The sequence below is a fragment of the Entelurus aequoreus genome, linkage group LG16 (assembly GCF_033978785.1).
Source record: "Entelurus aequoreus isolate RoL-2023_Sb linkage group LG16, RoL_Eaeq_v1.1, whole genome shotgun sequence".
NCBI lineage: Eukaryota > Metazoa > Chordata > Actinopteri > Syngnathiformes > Syngnathidae > Entelurus > Entelurus aequoreus.
Window position 1 is genome coordinate 42,246,790 of NC_084746.1, and position 22,620 is coordinate 42,269,409.

Consider the following 22,620-nt stretch of genomic DNA (forward strand, 5'->3'; position numbering starts at 1 on the left):
TTGTTCTTCGATTGCAATAAGAAACATATGTTTAATGTACCGTAAGATTTTTTGTTAAAATATAGCCAACAATGTCATTTTTTGTGGACACCTTTTTTTTTTTTAGAAAAGTATCGAAATACCTCTTGGCACCTGTATTGGTATCAGGACAACCCTGGTGTGTGTATATACAGTATATGTGTACATATACGCTATACATCCGGTTTAACTACGTTTAGGGTTTCTCCTTAATGTACAGGCTTCATATTAACTGCCACACCTAACAAAATAAACTAATATAATGTATTGTAGCATCCAGAAGAAAACAAAGTCTGGCGCGCTCTCTTTAGCTTTTATGGGCCCAATTCCAACAAGTATTTCCTCCGTGCACACACGTCTGCCTCTATGCTTCACTCCTAGACACACAACACTTGCTCATTCTCAGCCGACACGGTGTGTTCACAGACCATGGGAAAATGACCACCATAACATACTAACATACACGTTAACACAAGCCATACGCACAGGGTTGTCTGGAGCGCAGACAACGTGTCCGCGCTGTGGACGTACTTTAATATGTTCGAGATATACCCGTGGACAGCGATCTTCACAATTTAAGATGACACTGGCGGCTTTTAATGAGAGAAAGGCTCCCAGCAACGCGAAGCAAGTGTGACGTCAGGCTCTCTGCTGCTTGCTTTTTGTCAAGGACATGGCGCGACAGAATCTAAACAGTCTCTTAACACGAGTGCAGTCGCCAATAACACCAAAAATAGATGCCAGATTTGTTGCCAAACTTTTTTAATTACAGAAAAAGTAACTAAAATAATTAGAGAAATCTCTAAAAAAAAAAAAAACAGCAAAAATTTTAAAATACAACTAAATGATATTATGTAAGAAAATATAATACATATAATAATGCTATGCTTAATAATAACCCATTTGTTTTAAATGTATATTAATATTTTTTTGCCTTTTTAAAGAATATATGCATCATAGCAAATCATACGATGACGTCATATCGTCCACGCCGCCACAGGTATATTGGCAATTTTAGGGGAAATCTTTACATTAAAAAAATAAAAATGTCTTACATTATGATCATGCTTTGTCAGAGATGTTTTGTAATGTTCTGGGATATTTGCACCTAAAGAAATGCTAGTACGTCAGTTTAGGAATATGGAGATTCGGGGGCGAATTTTTCTGGCTGGCTGAAATATTGTGTAAATTGTTTTATAACATTTTCTGGTCAAGTCCTTAATTACAGAATGATTAGTAGGCTGACTATTACATTTTATGAATTAATAGAGAAGGGTAACACATTGTCATGCAGCAATATGAAGCCATCCCCCCCTGAAAATTATCTGTCTAGAGTACACTTATTAATGATAAGAAATTATACCTATTTGCGATTAATCGCTACTAATTTTTGAGTTATTTATGAACAAAATGTGATTATCGTGATTAAATATTTTAATCGTTTGACAGCTCTAGTATGTATATACATTGTTGGCGCTAGGCCCCACCCATCAAGTCATAAAAAAGGTGTCCCACAGTAAATGTGTGGGGTCCCACTTTTTTGTAAGCGTTTTGAAAATAAATGATAAATGTATGCATTATCTTGTTATATCTCACATTCTATATTGTGTTTTGGAAAAAGGTTGTCAAATGTTACTTAATTCATTTAAAAAATGATACAAAAGAAGAAAAAAAATGTATGCATACGTAAATTTATTCAGTTATAAACATTCATTCACTTTTTTCTTTCCTTCATGGATCTAAACTTTACCACTGCCTGTAGTTTTTTCTATATTTTTATTTAACAAGTTGTAGGTGTATTTATTTCAGTATAAAAGTGTAAAAAGTATTTTGCTTTGGTCATGAAATGATGATAATCGTGTGCCAGGGCATACATACATTTTATATTTAAAGCTTAAATCTCTAGAGTCTACATCAACTTCAGATCTATCCGTCAATTCTAAGTTTATATGTTTGTTTTCTGCCCTTTTTGTCAAAGAAAACTGTTTTTTTATGGCAAACACACAAAATATGCAAAATGTTCCACAAAAAATATTTTTCAAAATGGAATTTTTGATGTGAAGTAATCTTGGATAGGTCAATAATTCATTAAAACATTGATTTTGATTTAATATTATGTTTTAAGCAATGACAGTTTTAAAGAAAAAAAACAGCTCTGTTTTATTAGTCAACATTGCAACTTTTTCTATATTACATTTCACCTGTAAGCTTTTTTTATTCCAGTTTTGTTATGTTTTTGTTTATTTTAATAGTATTTTTAGAATGTGCCGTGGGCCTTTAAAACATTAGCTGCGGGCCGCAAATGACCTCCGGGCCACACTTTTGACACCCCTGCTATAGAAGATAAAACATTTAATCTGATAAGTCTATCGATAAAAAACAGAGCCTGGCGAAGCTTGCGCGTTTATCATAACGCAAACTCGGCATCTCTGCTTCAGTAAACAATGACAGTAATGACGTCACTGTCAGCGATGCGAGCGACACTTGCTAACTTGTCAGCCACTTCTCCAAGAGACTCCATTTGAACACTCCTCGCACATTAACACTTCAAAAGGCACATATTTTCCCCGTTTGTTGACCTCTCGTCGGCATCCTTCCGTCTCGGGAGACGATGGGGTAGATCCAAAAAGGGGGGTGGGTCTCACTGCGAGATGGCCCCTGGCACCCGTTTTTTTCGCCAATGGGATGGGCTTAGAACCGGTATCTGCTGGAGTGACCTATCCAGTGGGCCTCTCCAGTGGATCTACATGGCCTGGGCATAGAACTATGGAGGGCAAGCTGTTGTCCAGGCAGCAAGCCCCCCCTCTCCGCATGGCTGGTGGATCCAAGGGAGCGACGAGTGTCGATACAACTTGGCACCAGTGACGCGCAGGAGTTGCCGGATTGAGGCTACAACGTTAAACCGCCTTCAGGACTCAGGGTCCTGATTTTCTGTCTGGGTTTACTCCCTTAGCCTTACCCTCGAGTGGGTTGACCGCAAGGCAGCAGTGGTTTTGAGATTGGAGATTTCCTTCTCCTGGATGGGCTGCCTTACCAGGTTTACGAGCCCCATCTGCCCGAATGCGGCAGGTAGCACGGGGGTACATCTTACCCGTGGCGGTATAAGCCCGACCTGACACGTTTGTTGACCTGCAAAGTATGTTTTTGGGGTGGAGGAGTCTGGTGGGGTGCTGTTTAGCTTGAACCTAACGGCCAGCCTGTCTCCATCCTCGAACGATGTCGATCCAGCAGGAGATAAAAGTGAAGTTTCCATGGACTCACCAAGACTAAAACAACTCATTTACTGGAGCCATGGCACAGGATTAAGTTAAAAAGGTTGACTTTACACTCACCTTGGTGTTTACCATGAAGTCTTACTTTTGACAGCCCTTCGCGGTAAAGTTGTCCGAGTACAAACTGAGGCAGTATTTGTGATTGATAAAACTTTCGGCGAATCAAAATGTACGACCAATAAAAACGCAATAAACGGGGACGGAAATTTGATCCGGCAAATATAAACAAAACACTGGCGGAAAGCGATAATCGATAAAAAAAAACAAGCAAACCGCAGTTTTGACCCAAAGAAGGCAGGGTCGGATAAAAAACAAACAGCCAACAGTGTATATGTATGTGTGTGTGTATATATATATATATATATATATATATATATATATATATATATATATATATATATATATATATACTGCTCAAAAAAATTAAAGGAACAGTTTTTTATCAGGGTATGGCATGAATTCAATTGCACTTTTCTGATGAGGTTTTGGTCAGGTACGTGACAGAGGGGGTTGTTAATCAGTTTCAGCTGCATTGGTGTTGATGGAATTAACAACAGGTGCACTAAAGGGGCAACAACTAGATGGCCCCCAAAACAGGACTGGTTTTGCAGGTGGAGGCCATTTCAAGTTCCTCCCTCTTGATCTTTTTTAACAGTTTTTCCACAAGTGTTAGCTTTAACTAGAGTCATTATCACAACTGGGAGCATGAGGCGATTTCTTAACCCTCCTGAAGTTGCGCAGAATGTCCTACTCCTCCAGGATGGCACATCCATGCGTGCTGTTGCAAGAAATTTTGATGTGTCTCCCAGTACAATCTCCAGAGCATGGAGGAGATTCCAGGAGACAGGCAGTTACTCTAGGAGAGCTGGACAGGGCCGTAGACGGTCCTCATCCCATCAGCAGGACCGATATCTGCTGCTTTGTGCAAGGAGGAACAGGTTGAGCACTGCCCGAGCCCTACAGAATGACCTCCAGCAGGCTACTGGTGTGAATGTCTCTGCCCAAACAGTCAGAAACAGACTTCACGAGGGTGGCCTCAGGGCACGACGTCCTGTAGTGTGCCCTGTGCTCACTGCTCAGAACCGTGGAGCTCGATTGGCATTTGCCATAGAACACCAGAATTGGCAAGTCCGCCACTGGCGCCCTGTGCTTTTCACAGATGAGAGCAGGTTTACCCTGAGCACCTGTGATAGACGTGAAAGGGTCTGGAGAAGCCAAGGAGAGCGCTATGCTGCCTGCAACATCATTCACCATGACCCGTTCGGTGGTGGGTCAGTGATGGTCTGGGGAGGCATTTCCATGGAGGGACGAACAGACCTCTACAGGCTAGAGAACGGCAGTCAGACTGCCATTAGGTATTGGGATGAAATCCTTGCACCCATGGTCAGACCCTACGCTGGTGCAGTAGGTCCTGGGTTCCTCCTGGTCCACGACAATGCCCGGCCTCATGTGGCAAGAGTATGCAGACAGTATCTGGAGGATGAAGGAATTGACACAATTGAATGGCCCTGACGATCACCTGATCTAAACCCGATAGAACACCTTTGAGACATAATGTTTCGGTCCATCAGACGCCGCCAGGTTGCTCCTCAGACTTTACAGGAGCTCACTGATGCCCTTAGACAGATCTGGGAGGACATCCCAACAAAACACCATCCGTCGTCTCATTAGAAGCATGCCGCCACGTTGTCAAGCATGCATACAAGCACATGGGGGCCACACAAGATATTGAAAAGAATTTTGAGTTGCTGACATTGAATTTAGGCAAAATGGACGAGCCTGCCACATCATTTTTTCACTTTGATTTTTGGGGTGTCTATATACTGAGCCCTCTGTAGGCTGAAAACTTTTATTTCCATCAAAAGATGTGGCATCCTTTTGTTCCTGAGACATTAAACTGTCCATATCAGTATAGATATCCGACATTTTTTTTTTCACCATTGAAATCTGATGTGTTTTCAAAGTGTTCCTTTAATTTTTTTGAGCAGTGTATATATATATATATATATATATATATATATATATATATATATATATATACATGTATGTATGTATATGTGTGTGTGTGTGTGTGTGTGTGTGTGTATATATGTATATGTCTGTGTGTGTGTGTGTATATATGTATATATATATATATATATATATATATATATATATATATATATATATATATATATATATATATATATATATGTGTGTGTATATATATATATATGTGTATATATATACACTACCATTCAAAAGTTTGGGGTCACCCAAACAATTTTGTGGAATAGCCTTCATTTCTAAGAACAAGAATAGACTGTCGAGTTTCAGATGAAAGTTCTCTTTTTCTGGCCATTTTGAGCGTTTAATTGACCCCACAAATCTGTTGCTCCAGAAACTCAATCTGCTCAAAGGAAGGTCAGTTTTGTAGCTTCTGTAACGAGCTAAACTGTTTTCAGATGTGTGAACATGATTGCACAAGGGTTTTCTAATCATCAATTAGCCTTCTGAGCCAATGAGCAAACACATTGTACCATTAGAACACTGGAGTGATAGTTGCTGGAAATGGGCCTCTATACACCTATGTAGATATTGCACCAAAAACCAGACATTTGCAGCTAGAATAGTCATTTACCACATTAGCAATGTATAGAGTGTATTTCTTTAAAGTTAAGACTAGTTTAAAGTTATCTTCATTGAAAAGTACAGTGCTTTTCCTTCAATCAATCAATCAATCAATGTTTATTTATACAGCCCTAAATCACAAGTGTCTCAAAGGGCTGTACAAGCCACAACGACATCCTCGGTACAGAGCCCACATACGGGCAAGGAAAACTCACCCCAGTGGGACGTCAATGTGAATGACTATGAGAAACCTTGGAGAGGACCGCATATGTGGGTAACCCCCCCCCCCCCCCCCCCCCCCCCCCTCTAGGGGAGACCGAAAGCAATGGATGTCGAGTGGGTCTGACATAATATTGTGAAAGTCCAACACATCAGCGAAAGTCCAGTCCATAGTGGGGCCAGCAGGAACCATCCCGAGTGGAGACGGGTCAGCAGCGTAGAGATGTCCCCATCTGATGGACAGGTTAGCGGTCCACCCCGGGTTGGGAGCAGAGTAGAAAAGAAAAGAAAAGAAACGGCAGATCAACTGGTCTAAACAGGGAGTCTATTTAAAGGCTAGAGTATACAAATGAGTTTTAAGATGAGACTTAAATGCTTCTACTGAGGTAGCATCTGTAACTTTTACCGGGAGGGCATTCCATAGTATTGGAGCCCGAATAGAAAACGCTCTATAGCCCGCAGACTTTTTTTGGGCTCTGGGAATCACTAATAAGCCGGAGTTCTTTGAACGCAGATTTCTTGCCGGGACATATGGTACAATACAATCGTCAAGATAGGCAGGAGCTTGACCGTGTAGTATTTTATACGTAAGTAGTAAAACCTTAATGTGTCAGGTCAGGTCGGTTGGATCTGCTACTGGTAACCTGTAATCCAGTACAACCTGTTTCAGGGTCGGGCTGCCGGCGACTCAACTGGCACTCCCATCAGTGCCCAACTGGGGCTGTTGAGGTGGGTGGCTAGACACCCTGGTGGAAGCAAAAACAAGATTCGCCAAAGGCCAAAGGGCACTCGCCCATCGGCCATCTAGCAGGGTAGGAAGAGCTCAACATCCTTGGCCGGACGTCTTCCTAGGAGAAGGACAACTCTGACTACAAACCTGGGTATGTAATACCCGTAGACTTGGTGTTTACACTGCACCGTTGGGCGGATGAGCTGAACAAACCAGCAAACAGCCAGGCCGGAGGAGGTCTATACATATATATAGACTCAACGACCATGTGTAAAGGAGTAAACCTTCCAAAATCAGGAGTGGAGCCCCAAAGGCAGATTGGTGCCTTGCAAACACTGTTTCGGCAGCTCCTGCAGCCAACCTGATGCCAAACGTCATGCTCAACATTCCTTTGGAATTTATCAGCAAGGCCGAGAGGGGGATCCTGACGACTGGGCAACCCAGGATCTCCGTATGTAATGCCCAGGCTTACGCTCTGGAGAGGACACTCCAGCTTCACTTTTAACCAAGTGTGGAAACAACACAGATTCTGACAGTTACGGGTTATAAGCCCCCATCCAATTGGCGTAGGAAAGGGGCGCCACGGGTCAGTTTCGACGGTGGAAGGGATCATCGTGTCTCATCGGTCGACTACCGTCCGCCTTAAGCCAGGCAGCCCCTGGTCAAAAAGGTGTCGTCCCGCCAACGTTTGCCTGCTTCAGTGGGTGCCTGGAGCTTAGTGTACTGCAAAGGCATGAAAAGCAGACGGTTAATTTTATGTACCAGACAAAAAAAACAAGAAAAGAAAGAAGACTCCAGCTCTTCGATTAGCAAGCTGGAATGTGCGGACAATGTGTACAGGAATCTCTGATGACCTTCGTGAAGTGGACGACGCCAGAAAGACGGCCATCATAGATAAGGAGCTTGCCAGGCTTGACGTCAGCATAGCTGCTCTTCAAGAAACTAGGCTAGCCTCCAGTGGGTCTCTCAGAGAGGCTAACTATACATTCTATTGGAAAGGTAGAGAACCTGAGGAGCCTCGTCAGCAAGGAGTTGGTTTTGCAGTCAGAAACACACTTTTGACATCAGTGGAACCTCCATCAGGAGGTACCGAGCGATTGCTGTCTATCCGTCTCAGCACTGCTACAGGTCCAGTGAACATTCTCAGTGTCTATGCTCCTACTCTTTCTTCAACTGAGGAGATTAAAGATAGATTCTATGAGCAACTTGATGAGCAGATCAAGGGTTTTCCTAAAGATGAGTGCTTAATCGTCCTTGGCGATTTTAATGCCAGAGTAGGCGCAGACCATGCATCATGGCCATCTTGCTTGGGACACCATGGCATCGGAAAGATGAACATAAATGGCCAGAGGCTGCTGGGGCTATGCACCTATCACAACCTCTGTATTACAAACACCTTTTTTAAGAGCAAACCATCGCACAAAGTATCATGGAAACATCCCAGGTCTCATCGATGGCATCAGCTTGATCTGATAATCACTAGGCGGTCGTCACTGAATAACATTCTTATTACTAGAAGCTATCATAGTGCAGATTGCAATACGGACCATGCCCTTGTGAGCGCCAAAGTGCGCCTTCAGCCCCGTAAAATTCATCGCTCCAAAGCAAAGAGTCGTGCCTGCATTGACACATCAAAGATGTCAATTTCATGCAAGGTGGATGATTATGTATCAACCCTGGACCAAGCTCTTCAAAACCTGCCGGAGCATAATGCTACAGCAAAATGGAACGCCATTAAAGAAGCAATTTACAATACAGCTATTTCTACTTTTGGGAAGAGGGAAAGAACTAGTCACGACTGGTTTAATGCCTATCTACCAATCATGGAACCAGCAATTGAGGCCAAACGCAAAGCATTTTTGGCATACAAGAGATGTCCAAATGCTCAGTCACTTGCAACACTCAAGAGTACTCGTTGTTCCACACAGCGCATTGCCAGACAGTGTGCAAACAACTATTGGCAGCAGCTCTGCGAAGATATCCAGATGAGTGCTGAATCTGGTAACATCCGTGGCATGTACAATGGTATAAAGAAAGCAGTAGGACCTGTTATAAAACGGACTACTCCAATTAAATCTTGGATAGGGGAGAAGATTACCAATCGAGAAGAACAGATGGTCAGATGGGTGGAGCACTACTCAGAACTATACGGCCGTGAAACAACTGTCTCTGATGCTGCTCTAAATTATACGAAGGAGCTACCAATCATGAATGAACTTGACGAAGTGCCTACAATGGTAGAGCTTGAAAAAGCTATTGATTCACTTCCATCTGACAAAGCACCAGGTAACGATAACATTCCACCTGAAGCTATCAAGCAAGGAAAGCCTGCCCTGCTTAAACCGCTGTACGAATTACTGTGTCTTTGCTGGGAGGAAGAAGGAGTACCTCAGGACATGCGTGATGCCACTATTGTGTCACTTTATAAGAATAAAGGGGACCGCAGTGACTGTAATAGCTATAGAGGAATTTCTCTCTTGAACATCGTTGGAAAGGTTTATGCATGCATAGTCCTAAACAGGCTACAGATACTTGCAGATCGTATATCTATCCTGAATCTCAATGTGGTTTCAGGGCTGGAAGATCGACGACCGACATGATATTTTCAGTCAGGCAGATTCAAGAGAAGAGTAGAGAACAAGGTCAACCTCTTTACATGATGTTCATAGATCTAACTAAGGCTTTCGATCTTGTCAGCAGGAAGGGCCTGTTCAAGCTACTACAAAAGATTGGAAGTCCTCCAAAACTACTTAGCATGTTGATCTCTTTCCATTCCAACATGAAGGGAACAGTCTTGTATGATGGATCCTGTTCGGACTCCTTCTCTATTAACAGTGGTGTTAAGCAGGGCTGCGTCTTAGCACCAACTCTTTTTGGAATATTCTTCTCTATACTCCTGTCCTACGCTTTTGATACATCCATTGAGGGTGTCTATCTACACACACGGTTTGACGGCAAATTGTTCAATCTGGCAAGATTACGTGCGAAAACCAAAAGGAGGTCAGTGTTAATCCGAGAGATGCTTTTTGCAGACGATGCTGCTCTTGTTACCAACACCAAAGAAGCCTTACAACGTCTAAGTGACTGTTTTGCGAATGCTTGTCAACAGTTTGGACTTATAGTTAGCCTGCAGAAAACCAATGTCAGTGTTCAAGGTGCTGCAAATCCTGCTATCAAGATGAATGGTGTCACTTTAGAAGTAGTAGATAATTTTATATACCTAGGCTCGACAATCAGCAATAAACTCTCGCTTGATGTTGAACTTGACAGGAGGCTTGGAAAGGCAAATACCATCATGGCTAAACTAGCAAAGCGAGTATGGGAAAACAACGCTCTTACTCAACATACAAAGATCCGAGTTTATCAGGCCTGCATTCTCAGCACTTTACTCTACGGAAGCGAGACCTGGACTACTTACATGAGACAAGAGCGTCGACTTAACGCTTTTCACATGCGGTGGATCAAACGTATCCTTGGTATTAGTTGGCAGGACCATATTCCACACAGTGTCATTCTTCAGCGGGCTAATATCCATAGCATGAACTCTCTTCTTAGCCAGCGCCGTCTTCGATGGCTGGGACATGTTCGGCGGATGGAGGACGGACGGCTTCCCAAGGACATTATGTATGGACAACTGACTGCTGGTTCCAGACATGTTGGTCGTCCCTCCCTCCGGTTCAAGGACGCATGCAAGAGAGATCTAAAGGCGTGTAATATTCCCTTGGACAGCTGGGAGATACAGGCGGAGAACCGAAATGTCTGGCGTCAAGCGGTTAGACGGGTTATCGCAGAAGCTGATTTGAGGAGAGGCCAGCTCGCAGAGGAGAAGAGAGACAGGAGGAAACATACTGCAAATACCATCGCACAGCAGGAGCGGGATGAAGTCTCGACACATGTTTTCACTAAGTGCAACCGGGACTGTCACTCAAGAATTGGCTTGTACAGCCATGCTAGGCGTTGTCAACAAACATGAATGTACCGTATCAACAAAACATCAAGTTAAAATGTGAAAATTATAATTAGATATGTGCATTGTATAATTACAACACTCATTAAAACTGAAAAGATATTACTAATAATTGACTAAAATAGGATGACAAAACTATTTAAATTAAAAAAAATAAACTATTAATAATAATTAAAGTACCATTACAAAATTTAAAAAAAAAAAAAAAAATTAAGAATAATTTAAATAAAAAATTAAACATCAAATCGAAATAAGTGTCTGACACAGGAGCGTAAATTAGCATGGTCATCTGTGACTAAGCTGCCAAAGAGTAAAACCTTAAAGTCGCATCTTAGGTGCACAGGAAGTCAGTGCAAGTGAGCCAGTATAGGCGTAATATGATCAAACTTTCTTGTTTTTGTCAAAAGTCTAGCAGCCGCATTTTGTACCATCTGTAATCTTTTAATGCTAGACATAGGGAGGCCCGAAAATAAACCGTTACAGTAATCGAGACGAGATGTAACGAACGCATGGATAATGATCTCAGCATCGCTTGTGGACAAAATGGAACGAATTTTAGCGATATTACGGAGATGAAAGAAGGCCGTTTTAGTAACACTCTTAATGTGTGACTCAAACGAGAGAGTTGGGTCGAAGATAATACCCAGATTCTTTACCGAGTCGCCTTGTTTAATTGTTTGGTTGTCAAATGTTAAGGTGGTATTATTAAATAGATGTCGGTGTTGAGCAGGACCGATAATCAGCATTTCCGTTTTCTTAGCGTTGAGTTGCAAAATGTTAGCGGACATCCATTGTTTAATTTCATTAAGACACGCCTCCAGCTGACTACAATCCGGCGTGTTGGTCAGCTTTAGGGGCATGTAGAGTTGGGTGTCATCAGCATAACAGTGAAAGCTAACACCGTATTTGCGTATGATGTCACCTAGCGGCAGCATGTAAATACTAAAGAGTGCAGGGCCAAGAACCGAACCCTGGGGAACTCCGCACGTTACCTTAACATAGTCCGAGGTCACATTGTTATGGGAGACACACTGCATCCTGTCAGTAAGATAAGAGTTAAACCAAGACAAGGCTAAGTCTGTCATCCCAATACACGTTTTGATACGCTCTAATAAATGGTAAATGGTAAATGGGTTATACTTGTATAGCGCTTTTCTACCTTCAAGGTACTCAAAGCGCTTTGACACTATTTCCACATTCACCCATTCACACACACATTCACACACTGATGGCGGGAGCTGCCATGCAAGGCGCTAACCAGCAGCCATCAGGAGCAAGGGTGAAGTGTCTTGCCCAAGGACACAACGGACGTGACTAGGATGGTAGAAGGTGGGGATTGAACCAGCAACCCTCCGATTGCTGGCACGGCCATTCTACCAACTATTATGATCAACAGTATCGAAAGTGGCGCTAAGATCAAGAAGCAGCAACATAGATGACGCATCAGAATCCATCGTTAGCAATAGATCATTAGTCATTTTTGCGAGGGCTGTCTCCATAGAGTGATTTGCCCTGAAACCGGACTGAAAAGGTTCACAGAGATTGTTAGACGCTAAGTGTTCATTTAGCTGCTGTGCTACAATTTTTTCGAGGATTTTCGAGATAAACGGAAGGTGGGACACCGGCCGGTAGTTTACCAGGAGATCAGGATCGAGGTTAGGTCTTTTGAGTAGAGGATGAATAACCGCTTTTTTGAATGCTAGGGGAACAGTGCCAGAGGAAAGTGATAAGTTTATAATATTTAACACTGATGGACCTAATAATACAAAAAGCTCCTTGATAAGTTTCCCAGGAATTGGGTCAAGTAAACATGTTGTTTGTTTTGTCCCATTTACACATTTTGACAATTCCTCCAATGTTATTTCATCAAAGAGAGAGAAACTATTTTGGAGGGCAGTGTCCGTCGTATATACAGTCGTATTTGTGTTAATAGAACCCAGTTGTAGCTGAGATGCATTCATTGTCTTTAATCTCTTTTCTAATGACTTCAATTTTCTTATTAAAGAAATTCATAAAGTCATCTGCTGAGTGGGTGGAGCTACTGGGAGGAGTCCCTTGTTGGGTTAGCGATGCTACTGTACTAAACAGAAATTTAGGATAATTTTTGTTGAGGTGGATGAGATTTGAGTAATATTTAGCTTTAGCTGAGGTAAGCATGCGTTTATAAGTTATTAAACTATCACACCATGCTTGATGGAAAACCTCAAGTTTAGTCGCACGCCATTTGCGTTCCAGCTTTCTACATGATAATTTCTGGGCTTTAGTTTCTTCTGTAAACCATGGGGTACGCCTTTTAGGGGCCCTTTTTAGCTTTAGCGGTGCTACACTATCAACGGTGTCGCGCAGGGCATCATTAAAGTTGTTAGTGAGGTTATCAATAGAGCCCACATAATTTGGGAATGGTGCCATTACCGAAGGCAGTAGGTCAGTAAGAGTCGTCGTTGTGGCAGCATTAATGTTGCGGGTGCTATAGTAGTTATTATTATTATTATTAGTTTGTTGACAATGAGTCAGAACTTCGAATTTTATAAGGTAATGATCGGACATTAGTTTAGTGTACGGGAGTATCGTAACTTCAGAGGTGGTGACACCCCTGACAAGCACTAGATCTATCGTATTACCGTTGCGATGCGTGGGTTCATTTATTATTTGTGTAAGACCACAGCTATCAATTATAGTCTGGAGCGCCACGCATGGAGGGTCCGATGGGGTATTCATATGGATATTAAAGTCCCCCATTATGATTATATTGTCGGCGTGCGTCACTAGATCAGCAACAAACTCTGAGAATTCACTGATGAAGTCCGAATAGGGCCCAGGGGGGCGGTAGATAACAGCCAGGTGGAGAGGCAGCGGTGTGATAAACCTCAAAGTGAGCACCTCAAACGAGTTATATTTATTATTTAGGTTAGGTGTAAGATTATAGTTTTCATTGTATATTAGTGCGACACCCCCTCCCCTTTTAAGAGGTCGGGCAACATGTGTATTGGTATAGTTAGGAGGAGATGCCTCATTTAGCGCAAAAAAATCGTCTGGTTTGAGCCAGGTCTCGGCGAGACCAACGACGTCAAGTTTGTTGTCTCTAATGACTTCATTAACTAATAACGTTTTGGAAGATAATGATCTTATGTTTAAAAAGCCCATATTATAGGTAGTGGGCTGTTTTGAGGATTGTTTGTTGAAATTATCCGAAGTAGCAATATTAATAATGTTGCGTTTATTATGCGTAGTGCACTTTAAATAGTTTCGACCATATCTAGGAATTGATACGACGGGGATATTCAGATTGTTTGCTTGATGTTGCGATAAACTGAACGCATCATAGTTAGCTACCTCAGTACAATGTATGTCTGCCTCTGACACAGTCACAAAAGAAAAAACATTATGTGAGTTGTGTTTTATTCTAAGAGAATTGCTATGTGTGCAGGGATTATCCAGCCTGACGCCGGCTAGTTCTAGTTTAAATGGCTTCTTACCCGGAGACTCCACGCTTCTTTGGTTAGCTTTTCTCTTTGTTGTTAGCCCCGCTCGGCATCCCCGCTTCTGCTTCCGCTCGCACCGCTTACGTCGTCTCCATTGGCGGTCACCGCTAGCACTTGACTCCGCTGCTACAAAGGCCGTTCGATGTAGCCCGTGAAGTATTCCCATGCTAGCGAGGAGGTCCACCGTACATGCATCTTTCAGTCTATAACGACCCGATCCATCCACATCCAGAATTGTCTGTCGGTCGTATGTGATCACAGAGTGTTCACGCTTTGAGCCAGCCATGAAATTGACAGAAATGACGGGTGTTTTTTGCCAAATCGCTCTATATTCCCAAGAGCGTTAGTGAGCCGCAGCATAGCCATGCGCCGCCATCTTGCCATTCAAAAATAAGGACATTTCAATGTGACCCCAAACTTTTGATTGGTAGTGTATGTGTATATGTATGTATGTATGTATATATATGTGTATATGTATGTATGTATGTATATATATGTGTATATGTATGTATGTATATATATATATATATATATATATATATATATATATATGTATGTATGTATGTATGTATGTATGTATGTATGTATGTATGTATGTATGTATGTATGTATGTATGTATGTATGTATGTATGTATGTATGTATGTATGTATGTATGTATGTATGTATGTATGTATGTATGTATGTATGTATGTATATATATATATATATATATATATATATATATATATATATATATATATATATATATATATATATATATATATATATATATATATATATATATATATATGTATATGTGTATGTATATGTGTATGTATGTATGTATGTATGTATGTATGTATGTATGTATATATATATATATGTATGTGTATGTATGTATGTATGTATGTATATATATATATATGTATGTGTGTGTATGTATGTATGTATATATATATATATGTATGTATGTATGTATGTATGTATGTATGTATGTATGTATGTATGTATGTATGTATGTATGTATATATATATACTGTATATATATATATATGTGTATATATATATATATACATACATATATATATATATATATATATATATATATATATATATATATATATATATATACATATATATATATATATATGTATATATATATATATATATATATATATATATATATATATATAAACACACAGGCCACGTCACCACCGCCGCCCCTTGACAACGGAGCTGTTGCAGTAAAGTTTGTTTTTTTTAGTTTAATGCATTATGTATAAAATAGAATATCGCAATCACAATTTTGGAGAGAAAATCGCAAATTATGTGTTTCTTAAAATCGTGCAGCCCTTGTGTGTGTGTGCATGTGTGTGTGTGTTCCATTAAAGACAAAAAGTGCCGTCTCAGTTCTGAGGATGGAGCATGTTGTTGGAGGTACGGGTCGTGAAAAGATATTCCTGCTGTGGTGACAATTGGAAGAGGTGGGGGAGGATTGTTTTGTGGTCTATGTAATTACATGGGAGAGGGGCCACATATCACATACACACCAGACTTGTTGTCACCTGCAGTCACATGACATGGTCTGGTTGAATCAGAGCGCTGGTGTGTTGTTGATGAAACAAAAGATGAAAGTGAGGGGATGGCGTCCTCAGTCTGCAGATGTTAAATCCAGATGGCCGCCGTGTAGAGAATATTGTAGGCGGAGTCGGCGACCCTGCATGTGGGCGTGTGGCCGTGAGGTCATCATGGGAGCGGTTGGGCACGCACAGCCGAGTTGACCTTTCACCTACAGCAGCGATGGCGAGCTGCAACGAGGCTCCGCGGGCCCACGCCGCCGGTCAAAAGCGTTCATTGTTTGGCCGCTCAAGAATGTGATGAAGTCATGGGAGGAAATTTAATTGGACCCTGTCTCCCGCCCCCTTCCCTTCCACAACAAATGTCACGCCCCTTACCTCCCCCGTAGCTGAAGAGCGCTCCCAGGAATGCTGGAAAATGTCCTTGAAAACACCCGTTTGGCGGCGGTGTGGAAACCTGCTGGAAAACATCGAGCACAAAGTTTGTGTCAAAATCTTCTCTGCTGGGGGCGGGGCGGCCACCCATGTGCTAGTTAAGTATTGCTGACGCAGGAAGTTAGCTTGGGGTGGCTCGCTGCCTCCTTTGTGCTCGCTCGGCTGTCAATGTCCAAAACGGGACAGGAAAAGTCCCATCATCCTCTCTCTCTCGCCGGGCTTCCTACATTACTGCTGTTTGCGTGTCATATCGTCCAGTTGACCCCACCCACCAGTGTGAGGAAGAAAAGCTCTTTGAGGGTCTTTTCATGTCAGGGCTTGATTGTGGTGGGGGGAACTTAACGGTGCTTAAAGAACTAGCTGCTAACTGAACTTTGATTAATTCCTTACAAGACACACACAGAGACTCAGAGGGGGGGCTTGTTTGCTGTTTCTTCATGTTTCCTGTAATAAAAATCCAGCCAATCAGCTTCTTCTGTTTTATTTGCACACTGAGGCCCCCAGCTGAGGCCCCCCTGTCATCACATTGTTTACAGAACAGATTCTTTGACTCAGACCCCTCACCCACATCTACACACACACATCCTGTGACCTGTTTAGACTTGTCAGGTATGTCTCGACTGCTCGTCCTCACAAGATGGCTGCCGATGATGAGAAGACAACGTAGAAATGTGGTGTAACTATGTTAGCATGTGTGACCTTTGATCCTATCTGTGCCCGCAGGTAAGGCCTTTGATATCACGTACGTGCGGCTGAAGTTCCACACAAGCCGGCCGGAGAGCTTCGCCATCTTCAAGCGCAGCAGCGAGAGCGGCCCCTGGGTGCCGTACCAGTACTACAGCGGCTCGTGTGAGAAGACGTACCAAAAGACCAACCGCGGCTTCATCCGCACCGGCGAAGATGAGCAGCAGGCGCTCTGCACCGATGACTTCAGCGACATCTCGCCGCTCACTGGCGGGAACGTGGCCTTCTCCACGCTGGAGGGAAGACCCAGTGCCTACAACTTTGACCACAGCCCTGTCTTGCAGGTGGGTGTTGCATATCCACAAGCAGGAAGTACACGTGCACGAGATACAGCGCTTGTGTTGGACACCTACTGACCGTGTGTTGTATTTCCTGATCACGTTTAGCTAATGTGACCATGCCTCTTCACTGCGGAAGCCCTTACATACGTTTGTCCGAGAAAGGCAGTCCCACTCAGTAACATTTATTAAACTTAAAGCAGAATCATCCGCTGGAATAGTCGTCATCCGTGTTTAGCAGCTCTCGACTTCCTTATTTGACCTGTGGACATGGAGTTATTTTTACCAAGCCCTGGAGAGGCGGCGGCGTTTCGGAGGCGTCAGACGGCTGGGTGTCACTGCCACATTCCTGCTGGGAGTGTGGGGGTGGGAGGTGATCATTTGACCACCATGCCGCCATGTTTAACCAACCAGCGGCTCGCTCATCAGGTTTGTATTGTAGAATACAGACACTTCTGCCTTTTGTGGTTTGTCTCTTCTCAGCAACGTTGAGACATTTGCTGTTTGGCTTCTCCTAGAAATCCACATTACCGCTTTTTGCTTACGCTGCATCAAAACAATCCGCTGCTGTTGTATCTTCCCCTAGCTAGGCTAACATCTAAGTAGCATCAAAGACAAACGTCAATCAAGCTCCATGTCTGTTATACAAATGTGACTGTTATCCCAACACCATCTGCTGGTGAGAAAAAGAAGTGTGCATCATGCTATGGTCACTGTGTGCATGTGTGTACGTGCACAGGGATAAGTGTACTGTAGTTCCATTCCAGCTGAAGCTTCTACAACGTATGATTGATGGCGAGCAGACGGCGAGAATAGGCACAGCTGCAGGGAGGGAGGACTCTCTTCCTGTGAGGACACTTTACAGCAGCTGCAGAGCGTCCAACGATGACAGCCAAACTTGCAAGCACACGAGCCGATGTTCACACACGCTCACTTCCTGTTGACCTTTAACCTGCGCGTTTAATGATTGACATGTCGGTGTGATAGCCAGGAGTCAACAGTGCCTTAGCTGTGTTTGCATGAAGCTTTATTTAGACGCATTTGAAGAACAAAAGTGTGGAAACACCTGCTCAAACAAAGCTAACACTAGCGCGTGTTTGCTAGCTTGCTGGTGCGTGCACAAGAACAAGGAAATTCAAGTCTGTGTCACGGCTGGACAGACGCTGGAAGGAGCGTCTGTTTCAGGCGATCCCTCCAGTGTTAGAGGGGAATATTCCTGGGAGACGCTGATTGTTTATCTCAGAGCAGTTGCTGTGAAATCTCACTCTGCTGCAGAAAAAAACCCTGAGGGCAGATAGCTTAGCATGCTATCAACAGGAGGCCTATCGCTGGCCTTGGCTGCCTTGTCCTCCCCCCCCATGTTGCAAAACTTTTTATCGCCTGTGACGAGACTGCAAGTCTCAAGCAAAGCAATGTTAGTGAATTTCCTGTGACCATGATGACGACCCAATGTTGTGTCTGTTGCAGGACTGGGTGACGGCCACCGACATCAGGGTGACATTGAACAGGCTCAACACGTTTGGTGACGAGGTGTTCAACGACCCCAAGGTGCTCAAGTCCTATTACTACGCCATCTCCGACTTCGCCGTGGGTGGAAGGTAACCGCTGGGAATGTTGTCTTTGTGTGTGAGCGAGTGCTTTTTTCACATTACAGAAGCTGGAATAATCTCTTTGAAATGTGGAGCACATTTCCATTACACAGCCGGCATTCCTGGCATTCCTGGGCAACAGGCCCGGATTACAGGGGAACCGGAATGGGGCGGAACCAGCAGCGTGACAAGCGGAAGAAAAGGACAAGTCCTGGACTTTAGCACCTGTCCTCCTTGTCTGACTTAGACTTGGAGTGTTTGCATGAATTTATCATCTCTGAATGTTCCCCATACCAGTCAGGAGTCCATCATCATGCAAACGCAACCATGAGTATTATGAAGAGGTTTACTGACCAACACACTGAACCAACACCGCCTTTTTTCCCACATTGCCAAAGTACATCCGAAAGCTGAACCGCTAACAGCTAGCTGAAGTAATTGGATGTGTCTCAATTTGGCGCACTTGTGTACTTACACTTTAAAGTCTTTTAAGTACACGTGTGCGCACTCTTGAAGTGTAAAAAGTATGGTAAAATGCAGTGAACTGTCCGTACTCCAAAACAATTAAAAACAGTCAGTGTGCAGGGATGGACACTTACCACCCTCATCAGTTGCCATCTTGGCAATATAGCGGAAGGGGAGGGACTAAAAAAACCTTTCCAAATGTAAAAAGAAAGTAAATATTGTGATTGCCATTTTAGGAAGGTGTTAGTGCCAAACTGTCAACATTTACACATTCAGGAACTAAGTACACAGTGTACTGTGTACTTATTGAACTAATGCAAGTACAGCGGTACCTCAACTTACGAACCCCACCCATTGGACTCTAATTGAACTGTATTTAATCCGTGCTTGACCCCCATCTCAACACCACATTTTTAACATGCAACATGCCTGTAAAAAGAAAAACGTTACGATGTACTACAAACTACAGTAGTTTTATGAAATTCATCCATCCATTTCCTATACAAGTATTCACTCACATTCATACTGATGGACAATTTTACAGTTTCCAATTAACCAGGTGCGTCTCAAATATTTTCTGATGCACCCCCGCAAGGAAGAAGAAAATAACTATAACTATAACTATAACCGTAACTATAAATAATATAATTTGTCTATAAAAATTGTGTAACTATACCTCTGCATAACATTGTAAGCTTATTAACATTAAAGGAAACAACACACTGGTCTTTCCTTGTCTCCTACTGTGGGTACAGTGAAGTTAAGTGCTACATACGCTTTATCATATTCTGGTAGGGCAAAAAAAAGCATGTTCCCTGAGGTCACTCGCGTCCCCCCTGGCATCGCACCGCACCACTATTTGAGAACGACTGAATTAATGCATATTTTTGGAATGTTGGAGGAAGGCGAAGAATACCCAAGCACGCACGGGGAGAACATGCAAACTTTACACAGAGATGTCCAAACAGAGATTTAAACCTAGATCTGCCCGATCTCCTGACTGTATGGGGCCTACATCAGTGGTCCGGTCCATGATGCATTTGCTACCGCGCCACACAGAAACATTAAGTAATTTATAAACTACCGCTTTTTCTCCGACTTAACTTTCGCCTGTGCCACTAAACACACCAGTAGCTTGTTTATAGATGTATATTACAACTCCTTACAGAAAATCACCATTTGTTATAGTACATGGGACAATGCACATTAATGAACATATAAAATGTTAATGAGCCAAATTGTAGCCAAGGGCTAATTTCCATCTGCAGTTCCCACCAGGGTCATTGTATATAGCAGGGGTTCTTAACCTTTTTGACCTTGGTGCCCAACTATTCCGCTACAGAGGGGCCTGGGGACCACTTCAATATTAACACTGAATGAGTAATCTTACTTTTGATTTTGATCATATTAAAAAATGATATCTTACCTACTTACAGTTTACTTCCTTGTCAATTGATATAAAAGAATGTGTCAATCACAAAGATTATTATTAATTTGATAAATAAACCTTTAATAAATAAGGCTCAGGTCAGGCTGATTAGAAAAAGTACTAATCAAATAAACAATAAATTCAATACATACAATATGTATTATGTTGTGCTAAAATAAATAAGCTAAATTAATAATAAATATGTTTCTTAACTAAACTGTTAATAAAATTAGAGGGCAAATGAAAATACAGACTTCTTCTGTTGGTTTTATATTGTCATTACTGCCACAAGTGGCGGAAAAGTATATTACAACCAAGTACCGTACTGAAAAACAGATATAATACATTCTAGGGGGCGCTCGCGACCCAACAATGGGTCCCCATTGTTGGGGGCTCTATGGTTATGGTTCTATGGTTAGGAAGCACTGGTATATAGTATATGCCATTAACGTGCCGGTTCACATTGTATATTAACAGACAGTGAGCATGTAGACAAATACAGCGAGAATAAGCACTCATTGATACAAACAAGGGTAGTTTACATTTTAGTTGTAATCGCTGTTTTACACTACTGGTAGCTTTTTTTTCTAGGAAGCCGCGAAATTCGACAAAACAACAATGGTTGGAGAGCAGGGTTGAAAAAAAAATACAAAACTTGTAACTCATCTATACTCACAACTTGCAGTAAAACATAATAAAAAGCTGAGGGGCAGTTTGTATCTAAAGATAGTAAGTAAAGGTACCACTGTACCACTCTATTTGAGACGCATGAATGGTTACATTAAATATGAATTTCCCCTTCCAGTCTTAGTAATGTGTTTGGATGTACTAGAGGAGGATATCATGAGTATCTGATGAGGTAATGGCATCACAGTGTAAATACTTCTAGACTGGAACATGTATGTTTGGAATCATTTGTGAGAACAGAGTGTCCTGCTGAGTTCCTTCCTGCTGTAATTTTTTCCACAAAGCCTGCCAAAGTAACACAAAGACGACAATGAGAGACTGCTCTCAGTCACCTGTTTTTTTCCGGCGAGTCTCGTCTTGTCTCGTTGTCCTGTGGGACATAACTAAGCTTCCCTACAGCACCTACACTGTGTGACCTTTCACCTCTATGTCCAAATAAACACACAACACGTTCATGCCAAAGCAACAGGTGGCACTCTAAGCCGTAATAATGACTATTCAAGAACTATCATCACTATTAGAAATATTGCAGTGTTTTGTCTGACTGGTATCATTTAAATTGTGTATGTTATTTACAAAGCAGATCAAAGGAATCACTAAATATAGACATCATGCCTGCATTAAACACATCAAAATATTATTAAATAATGTTTGACCCGTTGGTGAGCTACTCAAAATCAGGCCTCCAAAAGTTAGCTTATTATCTATAAAACAAAGGTTAGCTAGAGTGTTTTTGGGAAAACACAGACATCTGCGTAAGAGGCAGATGTGATAACCACACATTGCATCATAGTGCACTAAACAATAGCAACATGATGCTATACAATCAAACACAAAGCAGCTGAAGTATTAATTAAATCATACAAAGTTTGTTGTGTGTGTGATCCCTGCAGGTGCAAGTGTAACGGGCACGGCAGTGAATGTATGAAGAACAGCCGAGGGCGTCTGGTGTGCAACTGTAAACACGACACAGACGGCGACGACTGTAATGTCTGCAAGGCTTTCTACAACGACAGACCTTGGAGGAGGGCCACCGCCGACAATGCTAACGAGTGTCTACGTAAGAACACGCTAACATCTATGTGAAGTTGGCCCCCCACCTTATCCAAATCTCCTCAAACGTGTTCCTATCGTTTG

The 22,620-nt window shown here is 42.3% G+C and overlaps 1 protein-coding gene across 1 annotated transcript in view; it reads left to right on the plus strand.

The window, feature by feature from the left end:
- The window catches only part of lamc1 (laminin, gamma 1), a 44,091-nt gene that overhangs the window by 9,623 nt on the left and 11,848 nt on the right, over nucleotides 1-22,620 (plus strand). The window contains exons 2-4 of the mRNA XM_062022954.1: nucleotides 17,015-17,319; nucleotides 18,781-18,911; nucleotides 22,377-22,543. Coding sequence (XP_061878938.1) covers nucleotides 17,015-17,319; nucleotides 18,781-18,911; nucleotides 22,377-22,543 — 603 coding nt within the window. The remainder of the gene's footprint in view (nucleotides 1-17,014; nucleotides 17,320-18,780; nucleotides 18,912-22,376; nucleotides 22,544-22,620) is intronic.